The following is a 20,655-nucleotide window of genomic DNA, read 5'->3' on the forward strand; positions in this document are numbered from 1 at the left end:
CATGGAACTAAATCTAAGTTAGAGATACAGCTTAAATAAAACACCTTAAGTCAAAGGATGCTACAGGTTTCTGTGGGAGGACATGTCGTTAGTTTTGAAACAGCTTCACTTCTTTCTTGTTCATCTCAGCACACAGTTCAAACTGATGGTCTTAACCTTTAAAACATTTTACAGCTTTGGGCATGGATACTGCCCAGAGTGGCTGGGGCAACCCAGTCAGATGGGTGACATGTAAGTAAATAGTCACCAATGAAGCAACTGCTCTGATGCCCAGGGTTCTTCCAGCAAAGCAGACTAAAGCCTAGCCAATGTTTTAAGTAAAGGTAACCTGGTTCCATGCCACTGCTAGTGATTCTCTGGGCTAAACTTTTCATGGCCCTTCATATCTGCATGAGACAACCACAAGCATACAATGCAGCCTTAGAATGACTTCATCTAAGATAGTGATGGAGGATAAATTTATTCAGTCTGCATTTTAGAGGAAACTGGCCTATTTTAGGGATCCTGGATTTATACATGGATCAGAACACAGTTATAAATCAGATTACACACATCTCCAAATTCTGAAGCTCCAGTTCTAAAAATGCACACAAAAATGCATGTTTTAAAGGGATTTTTTTTGGGGGGGGGATGCAATGAAAAACCAAGAAACATACATATTTTAGGGGAAGGAAAAATTAACATAGATTGGGATGGAACAGACCTGTGATTGAATATGTGCTGAAAACAACAACACAGCAATAGAACGGAATTAGGCTGAGCCACCCATCCCTATATTTATCCCAGAATAGTCTTTCCTGACTGGCAGATCCTTTCCCCTGTAGATTTCAGGGACTGAACCTGGGACCCTTCCTGCATGACAAACATGTGCTCTGTCCTTGAATCCCTTAACTTCACAGCCCCCCCCCCGTCTCCTTGTTCAGCTGCACTGCTAGAGACTGTCCCTCAGGGGCTCAGAGTTCAAAGTTCAAAGTTTGATTTATTACGGCCATTGGCCCATATCGAAAACAATACATCAAAATTTATCCATAAACAATACAATTTAAACAGTATGAAATCCAAGTTAAAACACCCATATAAAACCAATTTTACTTCAATTAAGTAAACACTATACACAATAAGCTCCCTCAATGTAAACCGCAATTCAAATCCCTCAGATTTTGGGAGATATGCGTCTTAGTTCTGGCACTTATTGATGGTTGGGGCTCAGAGTAAGCACTGCTTTCCTCTTTGGTCATGCCATAAGATCTTTACTTACTTACCATGTATCAAATCCCTCCTAACAAGATCACAGGAGACAAACACTGATCACTGATCAAAAATGGTCTACAACAGGCCTTCTCAAGCTGTGACCCACTAAGCCCAACACAGATCACCAGCCAAATATTGTGATCTATCATGCACCATTTTCACCTCCACCCCAGGTAGCAAAAACAATTTTTTATACTGAACTCCTAGTGGCTGGTAGACTCTGTTCATGTTATGCAAAGGCACGACAGAAATATTTACACATATTAGAAATAGGGCAGAGCCAAATTTTGAGCTGCTTTTAATAAAATCTTTCTTTGAATAATAATAATAATAATAATAATAATAATAATAATAATAATAATACAGTGGTACCTCAGGTTAAGTACTTAATTTGTTCCGGAGGTCTGTTCTTAACCTAAAACTGTTCTTAACATGAAGTACCACTTTAGCTAATGGGGCCTCCTGCTACTGCCGCACCGCCGGAGCACGATTTCTGTTCTCATCCTGAAGCAGAGTTCTTAACCCGAGGTACTATTTCTGGGTTAGCGAAGTCTGTAACCTGAAGTGTATGTAACCCGAGGTACCACTGTAATAATAATACATTTTATTTATACCCCGCCCTCCCCAGCCAAGACTGGGCTCAGGGTGGCTAACACCAGGTATAAAAACAATTGATTAAAATACAACTTAAAAACAAGAATATAATACAACATTAAAAAGCAGCCTCATTTCAGTAGAAACTCAAATCAAAAACTTTGGGGGGATGAAAATGTCAAATCTTCACCAAGGCCAACTATCCAGACTGGTCCTACGTGGGCCAGAAAAAGCCAGGGAAGTCCCCAAATAGGAGTTCCATCACAGAAGGTGAAAGGAAAAAGGAGAGAGGGGGAAGGAATCAAGCTGATTCCAAGCCAAAGGCCAGGCAGAACAACTCTGTCTTACAGGCCCTGCAGAAAGAAATCAGATGCCGCAGGGCCCTGGTCTCATGAGACAGAGTGTTCCACCAGGCCAGAGCCAGTTTTGGAAAGGCTCCTGGCCCTGGTTGAGGCTAATCTGACTTCCTTAGGACCCTTTGGCTGTGAAAACCACACCTTGCTGGTGATGGGGGGGGGGGGGGGACTTGAAAGGGGACAAAATTTGTCCATAGTGCAGCAGCAAGCCACACTCCCCTCTATGCTAATGTGGTGTACACACTCCTGTTTCCTTTGCACCCAAGCTGCTCCCGGAACTGGTTTGTGGTGCTGTGTACACACAACATTAGTCTTAATCCACATTGAGAAATGCTGTGTTTTGAGGTGCTTTTCCCCAGTCTAATTTGAAAACATAAAACCATATGCAGACATTCACACACCCTTTCCGCCCACTAGTGTGGAAAGCAGGCTGCTTGGAAACACGGCCACATATACAATCTGAAACACAGATGGGGCATGGAGAGGTGGTTGGAGGATGGATGGCGGCTAACAGATTGAGGTTGAATCCTGACAAGACAGAAGTACTGTTTTGGGGGGACAGGAGGCGGGCGGGTGTGGAGGACTCGCTTGTCCTGAATGGGGTAACTGTGCCCCTGAAGAACCAGGTGGACAGACTGGGAGTCATTCTGGACTCACAGCTGTCCATGGAGGCACAGGTCAATTTTGTGTCTAGGGCAGCTGTTTATCAGCTCCTTCTGGTACAGGCTGAGACCCTACCTACCCGCAGACTGTCTCGCCAGAGTGGTGCATGCTCTAGTTATCTCCTGCTTGGACTACTGCAATTCACTCTATGTGGGGCTATCTTTGAAGGTGACCCAGAAACTACAAGTAATCCAGAACGCGGCAGCTAGACTGGTGACTGGGAGCAGCTGCTGGGACCATATAACACTGGTCTTGAAAGACCTACACTGGCTCCCAGTACATTTCTGAGCACAATTCAAAGTGTTGGTGCTGACCTTTAAAGCCCTAAATGGCCTCGGTCCAGTATACCTGAAGGAGCATCTCCACCCCTATCGTTCTGCCTGGACGCTGAGGTCCAGCACTGAGGGCCTTCTGGCAGTTTCCTCACTGCGAGAAGCCAAGTTACAGGGAACCAGGCAGAGGGCCTTCTCGGCAGTGGCACCCACCCTGTAGAACGCCCTCCCACCAGATGTCAAAGAGAAAAACAACTACCAGACTTTTAGAAGAAATCTGAAGGCAGCCCTGTTTAGGGAAGCTTTTAATGTTTAATAGGTTATTGTATTTTAGTTTTCTGTTGGAAGCCACCCAGAGTGGTTGGGGAAACCCAGCCAGATGGGCGGGGTATAAATAAAAATTACTACTACTACTACTACTACTATTATTATTTAAGTTGGTAATGTGCAGACAGCCTGACTCTCACTCAGAGTAAGGGCACCGTGTTGCAAAAAGCGTTGCCCTCGCTCCGAATCGGCATTACAGTGTGGTCACTATAGCCAGATCTGATTGGTTACATGGTATCCTGAATTTATCACACACACACACAATGTGATCCCCAATTGTCTGCAACTGCTACTCTCAGGAAGAAGGCACAGGGTGGGGGCAGGGAAGGGGAATTAATGCAACTGGTAGATTCATCTGTTGTTTGCATTGCAGTTACAGAATTACCCCCGTGCATATGTTGTAATAGCTGACTTATGAGGTTTTTTAATCTTCAAGGTAATGTGTGACAGTTGCAATTGCTGCATTATAAACATAGCCACATACACCCACTGCATAGGCAACATCCATTAAAAAAAAAGAATAAAAAGGTAACATTTTAAACTTATTGGGGTGGAGGAAATGTTTCTTGGGCTCCTGTATTAAAAGATGCTTGTACTGTTGTGTCTGTTTGTCATAGTTAAGTTATTCAGTGGCTGATGGGGGCACAATATTCTGACAAGATGAATTGAAGACACCTATTTTGAAAAACTGTCCAGTGCAACTCTGTAAGCCTATCTTAGCAAGGAGCCACCTGACTCGCAAATAGAATGGTCTCATACGTTGTGCACTGACAACCTAACCAGACATTATCTCATATCGTTCAACATACACGCTCCTGCAGCACGGCACAAAATGTTCAGTAGCCAGCAGCGCTGTGGCCTCCCTAGCACCCCATTGGGAATGTAAGGCAAGCGAGCCAAATTAAAATACATCCTCCAGTCTTACTACTTCTGGGCATCTAGGCTCAATGCCTCCATGTAAGTAGTGAGAAATAGGTAAAAATAACCCAAGTGCAGCAGCGAGAATCCTTATTGCAAAGCATTGGAAGACACAGGATGTACCCACTCTGGAAGATTGGCAGATGCAAGTGATGGAGTACATGGAGATGGCGGAAATGACTGGCAGAATCCGAGACCAGGGAGAAGAGTCGGTGGAAGAAGTCTGGAAGAAATTTAAAATGTATTTACAGAAACACTGCAAAATTTTTGAATGTGAATGATGTTGAAATGAAACGAAGTGGTTCTAGCAATATGATTAGAAGTTATAATTTGTGAGGATAAATAATTAAGGGTAAAATAAGAGGATATGAATTTGCTGATTAAACTTCTAAATGGAATACAAAAAAGGGAGATGTGAGGAAGTCATGAAAATAAGTTAATGAATGGTATGATATTTGAAAAAAATGATTTTTAATTTTTCTTTTTAAATTTTTCTTTCTGTTTTCTTGTGGGTTTTTTGTGTTTTTTTCTGTTTCTGTAAACCTTTTTTTTTTTGTAAAACTCAATAAATATTATTATTAAAAAATAATAATAATAACCCAAGTGCCAATTTTGGTGTGTGGCGGCCATGTTTCTAATAATACCAATAATAATGCTTTATGCAGTATTTTCCAAGTGTTCAAAGAGCTTCATGTGCATTTTTAAGAGATGTAAAAGTGAGGGGTTATGGGTGGTTTGTTTCTGTTATTGTTCTTATTGTGTATTTTTATTTTGTATTTATATGCTGTGAACCACCCTGAGATCTTCATCATTGTTGCCCATGCTGCAGATGGAAGGGCTGAGGCTGAGAGAGAAGTACCGTATTTTTCGCTCTATAAGACACACCTAGTTTTTGGAGGAGGAAAACAAGAAAAAAAATATTCTGAATCTCAGAAGCCAGAACAGCAAGAGGGATCGCTGCGCAGTGAAAGCAGCAATCCCTCTTGCTATTCTGGCTTCTGGGATAGCTGCGCAGCCTGCATTCGCTCCATAAGACGCACACACATTTCCCCTTACATTTTAGGAGGGAAAAAGTGAGTCTTATAGAGCAAAAAATATGGTACCTATTGATGGCAGATTCAAACCAACAACTTCCCAGTCAATAGTTCAGGCTCTTAGACACCACATCAGTTTTCAGTTCAACTTTGCTTAACAAAGGTAATTGTTTCACAGCCATCATAGGGGAGGGCTGGATGCAAGTTAAACAAAACATTTGGCCCAAGAAAAGGAAAAAGGCATTAGCAATCTCTGGCACCCCATCACTTTCCTTATACTAGGTTCAAGCTGAGGCACAAAGCTGAAATGGTTTTAGAGTATGTGCTTTGAATGCAGAAAGTCTCAGGTCTACAATCCCTAGAAGGAAGGATGGGAAAGCTCAGCAACAGGGAAGGGGTGTTTCTAAGACTAGGGTGAAACTGTGAAGCTCTCTTGTTATTTTTGCTATTGCTACATGTTTAAACTAGGGACGTGGGTGGCGCTGTGGGTTAAACCACAGAGCCTAGTACTTGCTGATCAGAAGGTTGGCGGTTCGAATCCCCGCCACGGGGTGAGCTCCCGTTGCTCGGTCCCTGCTCCTGCCAACCTAGTAGTTCGAAAGCACCTCAAAGTGCAAGTATATCAATAGGTACAGCTCCGGCGGGAAGGTAAACGGCGTTTCCGTGCGCTGCTCTGGTTCGCCAGAAGCGGCTTAGTCATGCTGGCCACATGACCTGGAAGCTGTACGCCGGCTCCCTCAGCCAATAAAGCGAGATGAGCGCCACAACCCCAGAGTCGGCCATGACTGGACCTAATGGTCAGGGGTCCCTTTACCTTTACCTTTACCTTTACATGTTTAAACTAGTTATATTTATAATATTGAAGTGTGTGGGGTTTTTTTGGTATGTTATTATAGTTTTGTTTTGCCATGTTATCATGAAATGTTACAATTTTACTGTTTTGCCACGCTGCTATGAAATTGTTACTACGTTACTATTGTTTTGCTAAGTTATACTGACACTGTTACTAAGTGACTATCGTTTTGCCAAGTTATTATGAAATTGTCACTAGGTTACTGTGTTGCCATGCTATTATGGAATTGCTTTTGTCGTGTTTGTTTCAAACACATCCCTGTTTCTTTGTTGTAAGCCGTTTTGAGCAGGATTTTTTTTTTTTTGCCGGGGGGTGGGTGGGGTGGAAGTGGCATACAATTAAAATGAATGAATGAAAGGTTCTTGCATGAGACTAGGACGCAAGCCTGCCATTTAGAGTAGTTGATTACACTGGTGTGACTTCATACCTTTAAGTACCTGTATGAGCTTTAATACTGGCAGCCCTATATAGGGAATTTTTTATGATGGATGTTTGACTGTTTTGGATATTTTTGGTTACTGTTTGCTCTAGTTATCTCCCACTTGGACTACTGCAATACTCTCTACGTGGGGCTACCTTTGAAGGTGACCCGGAAACTGAAATTAATCCAGAATGCGGCAGCTAGACTGGTTACTGGGAGTGACCACTGGGACCACATAACACTGGTCCTGAAAGATCTTCATTGGCTCCCAGTATGTTTCTGAGCACAATTCAAAGTGTTGGTGCTGACCTTTAAAGCCCTAAATGGCCCCGGTCTTGTATACCTGAAGGAGCGTCTGCACCCCCATCGTTCTGCCCAGACACTGAGGTCCAGCACCGAGGGCCTTCTGGCGGTTCCCTCACTGCGAGAAGCCAAGTTACAGGAAACCAGGCAGAGGGCCTTCTCAGTAGTGGTGCCCGCCCTGTGGAAATAAGCAGCTAACCTATTTTTTAAAGACATCTGAAGGCAGCCCTGTTTAGGGAAGTTTTTAATATTTAATGCTGTATTGTTTTTAACACTCGATTGGGAGCCGCCCAGAGTGGCTGGAGGAAACTCAGCCAGATGGGCGGGGTAGAAATAATAAATAAACAAATTATTATTATTATTATTATTATTATTATTATTATTATTATTATTATAGCACAATGTTGAATCCCACTCCATGGTGTTAAATGGGCACAGGCTTTGTCAAGCATCTACCCATATGTTTATCATGGTATGTTTACCTATAGGTCCCAACATTTAAGTTCTGCTACTCAAGATCTGAGCAGGGAGCCTGCTAAGTAGTTCTGAGTAAAGGGGGAAAAGCATGTGTACCATTCCTCAGCATTAATATTCATCCCTACAAACAAACTGCAAGATAACAGCCTCACTTAATCACTATGATAGGAAGCTGGAACAATCTAGTGTCACACACCATCATTGCTTGGTTTAGGGGAAATGAGACTTTTATTTCCCCAAAGACAAATCTTACTTTGTTATTTTCTGGCCTTAAAACCCCCAAATCACATTGTCACACATTTTATATCAGTTTGCTCATAGATCTGCTCTATTTGATTACACTTAGTATACTAACAGTGCAGTCCTGTACTCAGAAGCAAGTTCTATGAAATGCAATGGGTTTTATTCCAGGTAAATGGGTAACTGAGAGAATGATTCACTGTGCAGAGTAGGTTTGCATAAAAGTGCACAGGATTGCCCTGCGTGTCATGGTTTATTCCAGACCTGTACACTTTATGACTCACCAGGCGAAATGCTGTCCAAAAGCCATTTATTGATTTAGTGTTCTTGTACACTGCTAGGGGAAAAGCTGTAGTTCAGAGGGTTCCAGGTTCAATCTCTGGTGTCAGGCTTCAGGGAATCAGCTTTTCCCCCCGCCCCATGGCAGTAGATAAACAGATCAAACAAAAGGAAAGTCTTGTCAGTTAGTTTCTTTAATAAACACAGTGAGAGACAAAAGAAAGCAACTACCCAGAATGGTGATGCTCCCAATTAAGGCTTAAAGGTAAAGGGACTCCTGACTATTAGGTCCAGTCGTGGCCGACTCTGGGGTTGCAGCGCTCATCTCGCTTTATTGGCCGAGGGAGCCGGCATACAGCTTCCGGTTCATGTGGCCAGTATGACTAAGCCACTTCTGGCAAACCAGAGCAGCGCACAGAAATGCCGTTTACCTTCCCGCCAGAGTGGTACCTATTTATCTACTTGCACTTTGACGTGCTTTCGAACTGCTAGGTTGGCAGGAGAAGGACTGAGCAACGGGAGCTCACCCCGTCACGGGGATTCGAACCGCCAACCTTCTGATCAACAAGTCCTGGGCTCTGTGGTTTAACCCACAGCACCACCCATGTCCCAATTAAGGCTTACCCCCCATTAAACTACGTCTTGTCATCTGAGCTTATACCGTCTGTGCTTTCTGTTCTGAGACTTCCTGAGCTCTTCTCGACCTTGGGGAGAGCGGTTGAGGAATGCTGTCAAATGACTGTGAATCTGTTAACCCTCTCTCTCCCAGTGCTTCTTTTTCTAGCTGTTCCCCATCCAGTATACCCCAGCTTCTGCCCTCTGAACTATGCCCCTCTGCAAACTACTGTCCCATATCTACACTGTCTTCTTGTTCCTGGGAAGATTCAGGATCAGGGGGAGGGGGTGACTTCCACTATTCCTCCTCAGTGCAGCCCTTCTCAGCATGGTCCCTGACACCTGGCAGGTGCAGCTAAGATTAAAACTCTTGGTTTGAAGCTCTGGAGACCCTCTACCAGTCAGTGTGGACAATACTGAGATAGATAGACCAATAGCCTGACTCAGTACAAGGCTGCTCCTCATTTTCTCTTACTCAAAGAAGCTAATGACGCACATACCCCTGAAACACTCTATTTGCATGTTGTTGTTGTTGTTGTTGTTGTTGTTGTTGTTGTTGTTGTTGTTGGACTACAACTTCCATCAGTCTGAAAGAACATGGCCGATGGTCAGGGATGATGGAAGATGCAGTCCAATAACATCTGGGGAGTCAAAGTTTCCCACCCTTGTTTTAAAGGAACAGTACTAGATGTGGTCAAAGATGCAGTAATAATAATAATAATAATAATAATAATAATAATAATAATAATAATAATAATTTTTTATTATTTATACCCCGCCCATCTGGCTGAGTTTCTCCAGCCACTCTGGGCGGCTCCCAATCAAGTATTAAAAACAGTACAGCATTAGATATTAAAAACTTCCCTGAACAGGGCTGCCTTCAGATGTCTTCTGAATGTCAGGTAGTTGTTTATCTCTTTGACATCTGAAGGGAGGGCGTTCCACATGGTGGGTGCCACTACCGAGAAGGCCCTCTGTCTGGTTCCCTGTATCTTCACTTCTCGCAATGAGGGAACCGCCAGAAGGCCCTCGGCGCTGGATCTCAGTGTCCGGGCTTAACGATGGGGGTGGAGACGCTCCTTCAGGTATACAGGACCGAGGCCGTTTAGGGCTTTAAAGGTCAGCACCAACCTTTGAATCATGCTCGGAAACATACTGGGAACCAATGCAGATCTCTCAGAACCGGTGTTATGTGGTCCCAGCGGCCACTCCCAGTCACCAGTCTAGCTGCCGCATTCTGGATTAATTGCAGTTTCCGGGTCACCTTCAAAGGTAGCCCCACGTAGAGCGTATTGCAGTAGTCCAAGCAGGAGATAACCAGAGCAGGCACCACTCTGGCGAGACAGTCCGCGGGCAGGTAGGGTCTTAGCCTGCGTACCAGGTGGAGCTGGTAGACAGCTGCCCTGGACACAGAGTTAACCTGCGCCTCCATGGACAGCTGTGAGTCCAAAATGACTCCCAGGCTGCGCACCTGGTCCTTCAGGGGCACAGTTACCCCATTCAGGACCAGGGAATCCCCCACACCCACCCACTCCCTGTAAGCAAGAAGTTTGCATACTGAAATAAATAGGAGCTATACAAGATCTACTAGTTATCTGTGTTGACTCGCTCATGTTAAACAAGCCTATGGAGGCTTATGCAAGTTCAGTTAACTCAGATAACTAGTAGAACTCTTGCATAGCTCCAATTTATTTCTCTGTGTACAAATGGTTGCCAGTCTTACTAATATAAGTAAGGGAAGTCCCATAGTGGCACCATTTAGGGAGAAGAGAGAGGTCAGCTCCCATTCACTGTGTTTCAGACCATGGTGTGATTATTCCTAAGAACCTAACACCAGATCCTTATGAAGCATACAAAAAACCACAGCAAAGTATCTTAAATGCATCGGGTTGGTTTCAGACTAGGTCAATTAAATTTAGGTTCCATTGGGACATGCTTGGTATGACTCATATCCCATTGACTTTTAGTGGGATCCCAGTTCAAATAACTTAGTCTGGATCCAAGGTGATCCAAAGCTTTTCATAATGCAGTCCTGTCCATATCTAAGACCATATCCAAGTCACTCAAAGGCTTTTTGCAATGTAATCTCAGCTGTTTTGAAACTTGCTGAGGGTCCTGGCCTCTCCTCACTCACTATTCATGAGCTGAGGAGGATGCAGGCAATCAAATCAGATTTAGAAAGCCAGCTGTGATAGAAACAGGAATGTAAAATTAAACCTTTCAGGGTCTTCAACTGTGAGTCTTTCTCATGCGTTCCACCAACATGGGAAGCTGATGGGTCAGGTGAGATTGAAAGAGGCAAAGCTGGTGGCTAGCTCTGATTTAGGACATTGGGCCATGCTAATCCAAATACTATGCACTTGGGTTCTTAACTGCACCTAGCAGTTAATGCAGGAATACATACAAGATATGTCAACACTGGCCTGGAGCAACTGCCAGGGTTTATAGTCTGGCCCGGAGAGTCAGTCTCAAAACTCCATTAATTCAAGTTCTGCATCTGCCCATCTTATGGGGCCGGTAACATTTTAGAAAAAGGGTAAAGTTTGGAGTTGTGGTGACTTCATTAAGGAACGTTCCTCAGGGCCTTCCCATTCCTTGGAGAAGTCTAAACCATGTTCCTCAAGAGTCTGAGGGGTAGCAGTACTTCCCTGAGATTCAGGGGGCAGGGTGTAGAATCTAGGGTGAGCTTCCCCATTCAGGAAAGACCAGAGAGTGAGTTGAACTTTTCCTTGGAAAGCAGTAGCTTTGGGGGATCCACCTCCAAAGGCTCTCCAAACAGAGCCAACGTGGTGTAGTGGTTAAGAGCGGTGGACTCATAATCTGGTGATCTGGGTTCGCTTCCCCGCTCCTCCACATGCAGCTGCTGGGTGATCTTGGGCTAGTCACACTTCTCTGAAGTCTCTCAACCTCACTCACCTCACAGAGTGTTTGTTGTGGGGAAGGAAGGGAAGGGAGATTATTAGCCGCTTTGAGACTCCTTAAGGAAAGTGAAAGGTGAGATATCAAGTCCAAACTCCTCCTCCTCCTCCTCCTCCTCCTCCTCCTCCTCCTCCTCCTCCTCCTCTCTTGGTTGAGGCCCATGATACCAGGTGGGTCTACCCTGTACATTCATTGAGCCATAAATAAAACGTGAAGTGGCACTTCTCATAAAAACTGAAGACATGGAGTAGATTTCACATGCCCATGCACACATCACTCTGGAATGGAAGGGGCCGCTGCATGCTCATTTGTTTCCCCTTTCTCTCTGAGAAAAGATGTGGGCTGAACCCAGAGAAAAATGAGAGTGACTGTAAAGATGGGGAGAGGTGCCTGCCCACTAAAGATCTCTTGCAAGGCTCCCTCTAAAACCTGGAGCTGGTCCTGTTTCCAGGACAGAGTTTTGCCATGTGCCTCGGAAGTCCCTAGCTACTAGTGCCCAGATTAATATTTTGCAAAGAAAGCTACCACCTAGTCCAGGAACTTTGGTGGTGTTACAGCGTTGCATACCAAAGAGGTGCAGGCCTCGTTCATTCACTTCAAAGGAACCAGTGTCTCTGTACACACACATCCACTTGTGTACATGCAGCAACCCTTCGACTGAAATGCATGGAAAGCCTCTTGCAGGCAGAGGAATTCCATGTAAGCACTGGAAAACTCCTCACTTGCAAGGGCTGGGAAGACTGTAATAACCCTTCTACATGGCAATATTTCCCTTTGCAGCTTGGTGTTACTCAACTTAGAAAGGTTTCCTTCTGTTTGCCCAGAGTGACGAATTGGTTATGATTGAATGATGGCTTGCCTTGAGTGATCTCCGTAGCTCAAGCCTACCAAGGTCAGAAGTAGCATTCTGCTTTCCAAAAAATAGCACAGAGATGCCATCTAGCAGTGACACTTAGGAATTTCCAGATCTTGAACATTTCCTTCCTTCAAAATATATCAAATCGTTGTGTAAAAGACTAGCATCCCCACCTCCAGTCTCAGTATCCCACCCCTTCCAGTATCTCAACAGCATGTAGAGGAGGGGAAAGAGTCCCTGAAGTGCATCATCAAATGAGAAATATATATATACTTCCATATATATTATTCTAAAAATGGAAATTCTAATCAGTGGCTAATTAATACACACTGCATTTCAGCCGGAGTATCGAAATAAAACTGGTGCGCATTCATCAGCATTAAAAAAACCTGCAGAATTAATTAGTGCTTCTTTTTCATTAATGTCTAAGTGCAGTCAATAGTTTGCTGTGCTGAAATAGGTGATTTAACCTAGCCCTGAAATCACACCTCTCTAGAAAATAAGTTAACTCAATAAAAATGGAGCCAGTGTGCAAAGACCTTAATTAGGGTCCCCCCCCCACCCGCCCCAGTAACATAGATCACCATGAGGTGGCGATACACAAACACTTTCCTACTGTTTAACCTTAAAGGACCTAAAACTTTGCCAGCACTGAAGCATTTAGATGCCTTATTCTGCTGACTTCTTGGAAATTATTGCAGGATTCTAAGAATCCAGCCGATGCCTCTTGATGAAGAACAACGATGGATTCAGAGTGATGATTCTGTGTACCTTCTTGATGCACCTTCAAAGAGCAATGCCATCCAACATTCTCTGATGTGACACACATCAGAAGGCTGCAAGTGGATTATGTCAGGCAATGAGTTAGGCATAGATACTATTTGCAGATAAGTGCAAGTTTATCTGATGATCTGACACTGTCTTTGGGGGATTTGTGTATCACTGTCACTACTTTCCCTTATCTCCAGCTGTAAAGGATTGTTATGAGTATAGGAGACAGGGGGTGGGGGCTTGAGAGAAGCTGTATGCGAGATTCTTCTAACCCTTAATGTCAAAATGTAAACCAGACAGTGTTAGAAACTCAGATATATAAGAAGGGGGCCAAAGGGCTCCTTAAACCCAGGTTACAGTCACCAAAATGGAGTGTCTAGCTGCCATTTTGAGACAAAATGGCTCTAAAGTCTTATTTTTCAAATGATGGACTGACTGTGATTGATTCTCAGTTCGACATATGGTTAGTTCAGATTACAGGTTGAGAGCTTTGAAGACTTAAAGGAGAAAAGTCTCTTGATCCAGGGGCAGTTGGAATATTGGCCCATTCCAACCTCTTTTTCTTAATAGTGACTGCTCCTGCTGAGGCTGCACAGAAAGAAAGCATTTTGGTTCCAGAAATCCATTCCAGTTTTCCAGATAAAATACAATTAATAGAATTACACAGGATGGGGCATAAGTGTACAAAAACAGTCCAGATCCAACAATCTCCAGGCATGCACCTTCAAACGGTGGAGATGTCAGGGGCCATTCTGGCTCCCAGGTATCTTCACTTGGTTGCACTGAAGCCAGGCTATATCCCTATGCTGAAATGAAGGGCAATTAAGAGAACAAAGCAAAGGGGGCTCTGTGCGAGATGGGAAATGGGTGTGGCCCCTCCCTCAACTCAGAGAGAGTTAGAAGGACAAAGTCTGAGTTGAGAGTTTGCAGTGATGTGAGAGAGTCAGAGCAACATCTGAGGCCGGTTTGATTTCTGTTTGAATCCCATTGTATATATGTGTAAATAAACCATGTATCATAAGGACACCACAGTCTCCGCTGTGTCTCATTGCAAAAGGAAACACAAACTCTGGTTTAGAGCCTGGAATCTCGCACTGCTCAGAGACTGGGGCGGCATGAAACAGTATAATAACCCTAAAGGGAGAAGAGTTGCACCCAAGAAAACAAAGTGATTTGATAAGCGTTGCTGACTTTAAGAAAGAAAGAAAGAAAGAAAGAAAGAAAGAAAGAAAGAAGAAAAGCAATCTCTTTCTCAACTCTGTCCATTAGACGTCTGAGATGTCTCTCTTGGAAATTCACTGGAAAACTTGCATTCATGAATTCAGTAAGAAACTTGAGAAAGGCATTTTGCTTCAAGAAGCTTGCAAATTACATATATATCTAGGTTTCCTGCATTGCAGGGGATGGACTGGATGAACCTCAGGGTCCCTTCCAATCTACACTTCTGTGATTCTATGTATTTTCTCTACTTCGGTTCAGAAAATTCCAGGAGAGTTATGCTAAAGTGAAAACTTTAATCTTAGGAAATCTTATTTTTGTATTAGAATTCCATTTCACCATTTGCATCCAGAAGAATCCTCAAGGCACGATGTTCAGACTGAGATTCCCCTTCTGCAATGTAAAAATAGTTTTCACCTAAGTCTCTCTTTTTTGATACCCCCCTAAAGCCCCTGTGTACAGAATGGAAAGTCATTGCCATCACCTCCGCATAGCAAGAAAACGCTACCACAAAGGTTCGAAACAGTCCGAAAAGTTTGTCCTGACCTCCCACTTCCAGTCTCATTTTGGCTCATCGAAACAGGTGGCTTACTAACACGGGCATGGAGACTTTTTGCCAATGGCCACACTAGACATTGTAAGAGAAATGGTAAATAAACAAATGCACACAGCTGCAGGAGGCTGCCCTCGGGATGCAGATGTGGCAGGTGGAAAGGAGCTAGCACTTATCCTCCAGCTTTTCTGCTCAAAATGGCAAAAGCTGGTTTTTCACTTGTGGGGAGGGGGCAGAGCTGCATTCCAGCCTCTTTTCCCCTGTGGGTGCAAAAGTAGCAGAGAGGAGGCAATTTTTAGTACCCCCCCCCCCAAAAAAAAATAAACATGCAGTGAAGCAGTCTCTCCCTCCATCATTCCTCTGCATAAGCTTGCAACCTGCAATAGTAACTGGTTTTCAGTTAGAAATGAAACATTAGGAGACTGTTCCATGCATGTCAACACTGACCTTGAATTTTGCTGAAACAAACAAACAAACAAACAAACCTGATCTGACTGAATCTTGAATCCACTGGTGTTCTGCACAGATCAGTCACGCTTGCTCCTAACTTGTTGCAGTTCCTTTGTTTTTTGGCCTCATCTCCCTCCCTCTCCTCTCCCTCTTCATTATATATATATGGGGGTGGGGAATGGGGATCAAAAGACTTTCTGGCCACTTAATTTGTTTGATGAAATGGGCAGCAGCTCCTGAAAGCTCATGCTAAAATAACTGTATCAATTTCAAGGTGCCACAGAACTCTTGAGGTTGGGGTTTTGTTGTTGTTTACTAAAACAGATTCAGCACAGTTTCTAGAGGTAACTTTGGAACATTTGGTTCTGCCCTAGCTCTCAAACCTCTCATTCTGGAGCAATCCTGTACTTTGTTGTTATTCTTATTCACAACACTTTTAGAAAATATTGATTTGCTGCCTGAAGAACTGTGTGAAATACAGAACATTAAGTGCCATTTTACCATAGCTGTCAACTTTTCCCTTTTCTTGCGAGGAATCCTATTCAGAATAAGGGAATTTCCCTTTTAAAAAGGTAAAAGTTGACAGCTATGCATTTTACAGGTGAGGAAAGTGAGGACAACTAGCTGTACTGGGCATTAAAGCTCTCACCCCCCCCATTCCTTTCAAAAAAATTTTTTTGGGGGAGGGGCCCCTGATCAGAAACACGCTTGACATTATTAATCTCATCATCAGGATTATTAGCATTTCACCTTTTACATATGTCGCTAACAACAGCAAAAATAAAAAAAAGTTTTTCAAACAGTTCAGGAAAAAACCTAAAGTTACTTTAAAAACAAGACAAGACAAACACACCAGCTCACTGTGGAACTTCTCCAAAGAAAAGAAGTTTATGTTTGTGGCCCAACGACTAATCTTCTAAAAGGGGGGGGGGCAGTCCAGTTTTGCCTCTAACTCTTCTTTTAAAGGAACACATTGATTGGAAGGAAAATAGGATGGCTTTCTTCCACATATATATATCTTACAGAGATGTAACTCAACACAGGCATCTGAGAAGCTGTGAGCACAATTTCTGTCCATTCACCCAGCGGCTAAGGCTAAAATGCTTGCCAGGTTGGAATCCCTAAACTCTTTTTCAGTATACCAAGACTCAACACACATGAAGAGATCCTAAAAGTACAACTAGAGAGAGTACGATCAAGACAATCCTGAGCTGCTTTCCTTTTTAACCTTAAACATAGAATGCATCAATAGTCACTTTTATCAAAACTGTTTCTACAAATTGCTGGTCTGCAAAAGGACTCCATGCTTTCATAAAATCAGCACTACTGCAAACACACATTTTCTACAAGAAATGTTTGTGCGGTATTTACAATTCATGGCTTTTCCCATGTCCCCATACCTAAATCGTGCTCCCCCCAGTAAACCAATCTGAAGTTTCAGCTCAATTGCCAGTTTGAAGATTGTTTCTATATTTAAGCTGAACACCCTAGATTACATGCTTTTGATGTGAGCAATTCTGACATCCATCAAAACACAAAATGCTGTTTACAAGCCCCGAAAATAGTCCACACTCCTTGTTTGGCACTTCAGTGCCTCCGTAAAGCATTCACCGGCATGCAGTGTGGAGACCACACACACCACGGAGGGGCCCACAATGGGTATTTTATATCAGCAGATAGGCATCAAGTCATCCAGAGGCAGCACACAGTGCAAATCTTCCACTCCGAGGCTTCAGGTTTGTGCTGAACAGCACATGCAGTCGCCAGGCCTACTGGACTTCACTCATCTCTTACTAATGGCTTTCGACAAGTCTCATTTTCAAGGTCTGATGGAATGGTTTTTCAAATTCCCAGCCCAAGCCAGGCAGCATCATTTTTTTGTGTGTTTTTAAGGGGCTGTCATTCAACTGCAGAGCAAAGCTTATTTGCTCTCACAAATGTAACTGGGGGAAAATAATGGTGGTGATGATGCTTCTCTAGAACCTGAGGGCAATTGCAATTGCAATTGCACATGACTAGTGGAAGGGAGAAGCCCAACCTTCCTCCCCCTTCCTCTTCTGCAATATAAAGGCACATGCCTTTATTCTTCCTCTGGAGGGATGCTTCTCCCCATGATTCCAAAGGGCTACAGATTTTATGCATCCCTTGATCGCTATGAATAAACCCATCCCTTGTCCACGGCGAGGCTGTTCTGGTGTCATTTCCAGCTAAGGCTGGGACAGCTTCCAGAGTTCAACAGATAAGACATTGTCCATGGGGAAAGCCAGTCGCAGCATTCCTAGTGTTCTAAGCTATATCCAACACCCGTCTCCTTTCCATGTGGGTGATCGTCAACAAAACTTGTATAGTAAGATTTGGGGGAGGGGGAGGGAGAGGGAGGGATACCCAACAACACAACCAGAGCAAGTCATCCAGGAAGAAAGGGTGCAAGGAAACATTAGCCGTATTCGCAGGAGACCCCCTGAATTCAAGGGGCTTCCTTCAAGGGGTCTCTTCTGAGCAGGATTTAGCTGGGTACCACCCAGTGTCCGCTTTGTTATTAGACTGGATAGGATGTTTGTCTGTGTGTGTGTGTGTGTGTGTGAGAGAGAGAGAGAGAGAGAGAGAGAGCATCCTCATCCTTTCAACTGTTTGGGGGAAGGCATCCTGCAGTGCCCCTCTGCTGTTTGCCTTATTGACCACTTTCCAACATTGCAAGGTGAACGCGCGCGTACACACACACACACACACACACACACTGCCTTTTCAAACAAGACGGAAAAAAGCAGCCCAGGCTGTGTTTGCGGAAAGCCCCACTCCATCCATCCCCTCCCCTTCTGGCAAAAACTACAGCGCACCCATGGCTAGGAAGACAAAAAGGATGCGCTGGGAAGCAAAGAAGCAGGTATATATACAGTATATACAATCCCCAAATCCCCCAATGCCTGCCCCATTAAAACAGTGGGGGCATGATTATGATTTTAAGAACTTAAGGAAATATCGCAGGAAGGGGGTCAACTAGTAGTTCCAGAGGCGAGAAAGAGAACGGGCAATGTTTGCGGAGGGTCCTTCCTCCTGCATCTCCTACCTTGGAAGGGTCCAAGCCGGCCAAGAGAGCCACGAGCAAGAGGTTGAGGATGCTGGCGGAGGGCTGCATGCTGCTCCCGGGGCTGCTGGGCTGCTGCTGCTGCTGCTCTTCCTCTTCTTCTTCTTCTCCTCCTCCTCCTCCCTGCTCAGCCTCTCCTTCATCAGTCACTGCAGGGACCCCTCTCGTCAGTGCCACTTTCTGCACGCCCGCCTGCCACAGCCAGGAGAAGGCGGCAGCGGGAGGCGGCGGCAGCAGCAGCAGCAGCCCGGGGGACGCTCATTCATTCCGCAGGCATCCTTCTCGGAGCGAGGAGGGAGCGCGGCGGCGGGAGGGGGCGCCCAGTCCAGGCGGAGGGAGAGAGATGGAGAGAGCCAGCCGGCGAGAGGGCAGGGGGAAGCGGGCGGGCCGCGTCGCGCACGCCCCGCCACAGCCGCCTCTCCGCCCCCTTCCTCCCTCCGCCGTCACAGCGGCCAGCCCACCCTGCCAGGGGGAGAAAGGAGGGAGAAGAAAAGTTTGCCGGTCCCCTCCTGACTCCGGAGAGCGCCAGGCGGGCGCTGCGCAGGGCTGACCGGCGGATGTGACATCACCGAGCCCTGGGGGCGGGGGTGGGGGTCAGGGAGGCAGCTGGTCAGCGCCAGAGGCCGTGGTTAGTGGGGGGGGGGGCGCACGCAGAGGGACGGTGTGGGGTGGGCGCTGAGGGGTCAGTCCTGACTTCTTAGCCCACCCACAACCCCTCTGGAGACCTCGAGGTGCCTTGCAACATTTCTCCCACGCAGATAGGGATGTCCTAAGGAAAAGTGGGATCAAGTCAAAAAACGGGGTGGCTTCTGCGAATCCAGAACTCCCTAGAAAATAGGGATCCTTGGAGGGTCCATACCCTCCAACATCTCCCCCATGAAAATAGGGATGGTCTATCCCCTGCCCTCCAACATTTCCCCGATGAAAATTGTTGTTGTTGTTTAGTCGTTTAGTGGTGTCCGACTCTCCGTGACCCCATGGACCAGAGCACGCCAGGCACTCCTGTCTTCCACTGCCTCCCGCAGTTTGGTCAAACTCATGCTGGTAGCTTCGAGAACACTGTCCAACCATCTCGTCCTCGGTCGTCCCCTTCTCCTTGTGCCCTCATCTCCAAAGAAAATAGGAATGTCCTATTCCATACCCTCCAATATTTTCCTGACGAAAAGAGGGACGTCCTGTTGCATTCTCTCCAACATTTATCCCATGAAAATAGGGATGTTCTATTCCATGTCATCCAAGATTCTCCACTCTTGCCAATCCTTGCTACAATTTCAGGGTCTCCCTACCATTAGGGAGAACAGAGGGCAGTCATCCCAGGCAGTAGATGCTGCGAAGATGAGGGTAGTCGTGAGATGCTGGAAGACAGGTAAATTTAAATGAGGATTAGACACATTCATGCATAGCCTCCAACATTTCTCTGATGAAAATAGGGACGTTCCATTCCATTCTCTCCAATATTTATCCCATGAAAATAGGGACGTTCTATTCCATACCCTCCAACATTTTCCCAATGAAAATAGGGACATCCTATTCCATATCCTCCAATATTTCTCCAATGAAAATAGGGACGTCCTATGCTGCTGCTTCTGCTGCTGTTTTATTCTTACCCCACCCATTTGACTGGGTTGCCCCAGCCACCCCAGGCAGCTTCCAACATATATAAAAACACACCAAAACATTAAACATCGGGGGGGGGGGGGAGAAATACCTATACAGGGCTGCCTTCAAATGTATTGTAAAGTTTCTATAGTTACCTCTCTCCTTGGCTGAGGGGTCACATAACTCCATACCCCCCACTATTTCTCCAATGAACACAGGGACATCCTGCTATAGCCTCCAACATTTCTCTGATGAAAATATGAACATTCTAAGGAAAAGCGGGACACTTCAGAAAACTGGACGGCTTCTGTAGATCTGGGACTGTCCCTGGAAAATGGGGACATGTGTAGGATCTGCTCATCATGTGAGGGGAAAGGGATCAGTTTCAATCACACTTGTGATTTCAGCAAAAGTGCTGGGCCCCACAAAGTGCTGCCCCCTGAGAGATAAGTTTCCTCATGCACTATGTTTTCCCTATGGATTTCTCACTCCACAACTGTAACGAGAACAAAATCTGAGGTATCCATGCTACTTTGCTATGTACTATCTAGCCTTGTTTGGCCCCGAGGTGGTCAACTTTAGTCTCAGGTATAACATTTCG

At 45.0% G+C, this 20,655-nt stretch overlaps 1 protein-coding gene across 1 annotated transcript in view; it reads right to left on the reverse strand.

Moving 5' to 3' along the window:
• Nucleotides 1-18,989, reverse strand: part of OLFM3 (olfactomedin 3) — a 167,364-nt gene extending 148,375 nt beyond the window's left edge. The window contains exon 1 of the mRNA XM_081866024.1: nt 18,438-18,989. Within this exon, the coding sequence (XP_081722150.1) occupies nt 18,438-18,506 (69 nt within the window). The 5' untranslated portion in view covers nt 18,507-18,989. The remainder of the gene's footprint in view (nt 1-18,437) is intronic.
• Between the last annotated feature and the right edge of the window lie 1,666 nt (nt 18,990-20,655).

The sequence above is a fragment of the Podarcis erhardii genome, assembly GCF_964252035.2.
Source record: "Podarcis erhardii genome assembly, chromosome: 6".
NCBI classification, from domain to species: domain Eukaryota; kingdom Metazoa; phylum Chordata; class Lepidosauria; order Squamata; family Lacertidae; genus Podarcis; species Podarcis erhardii.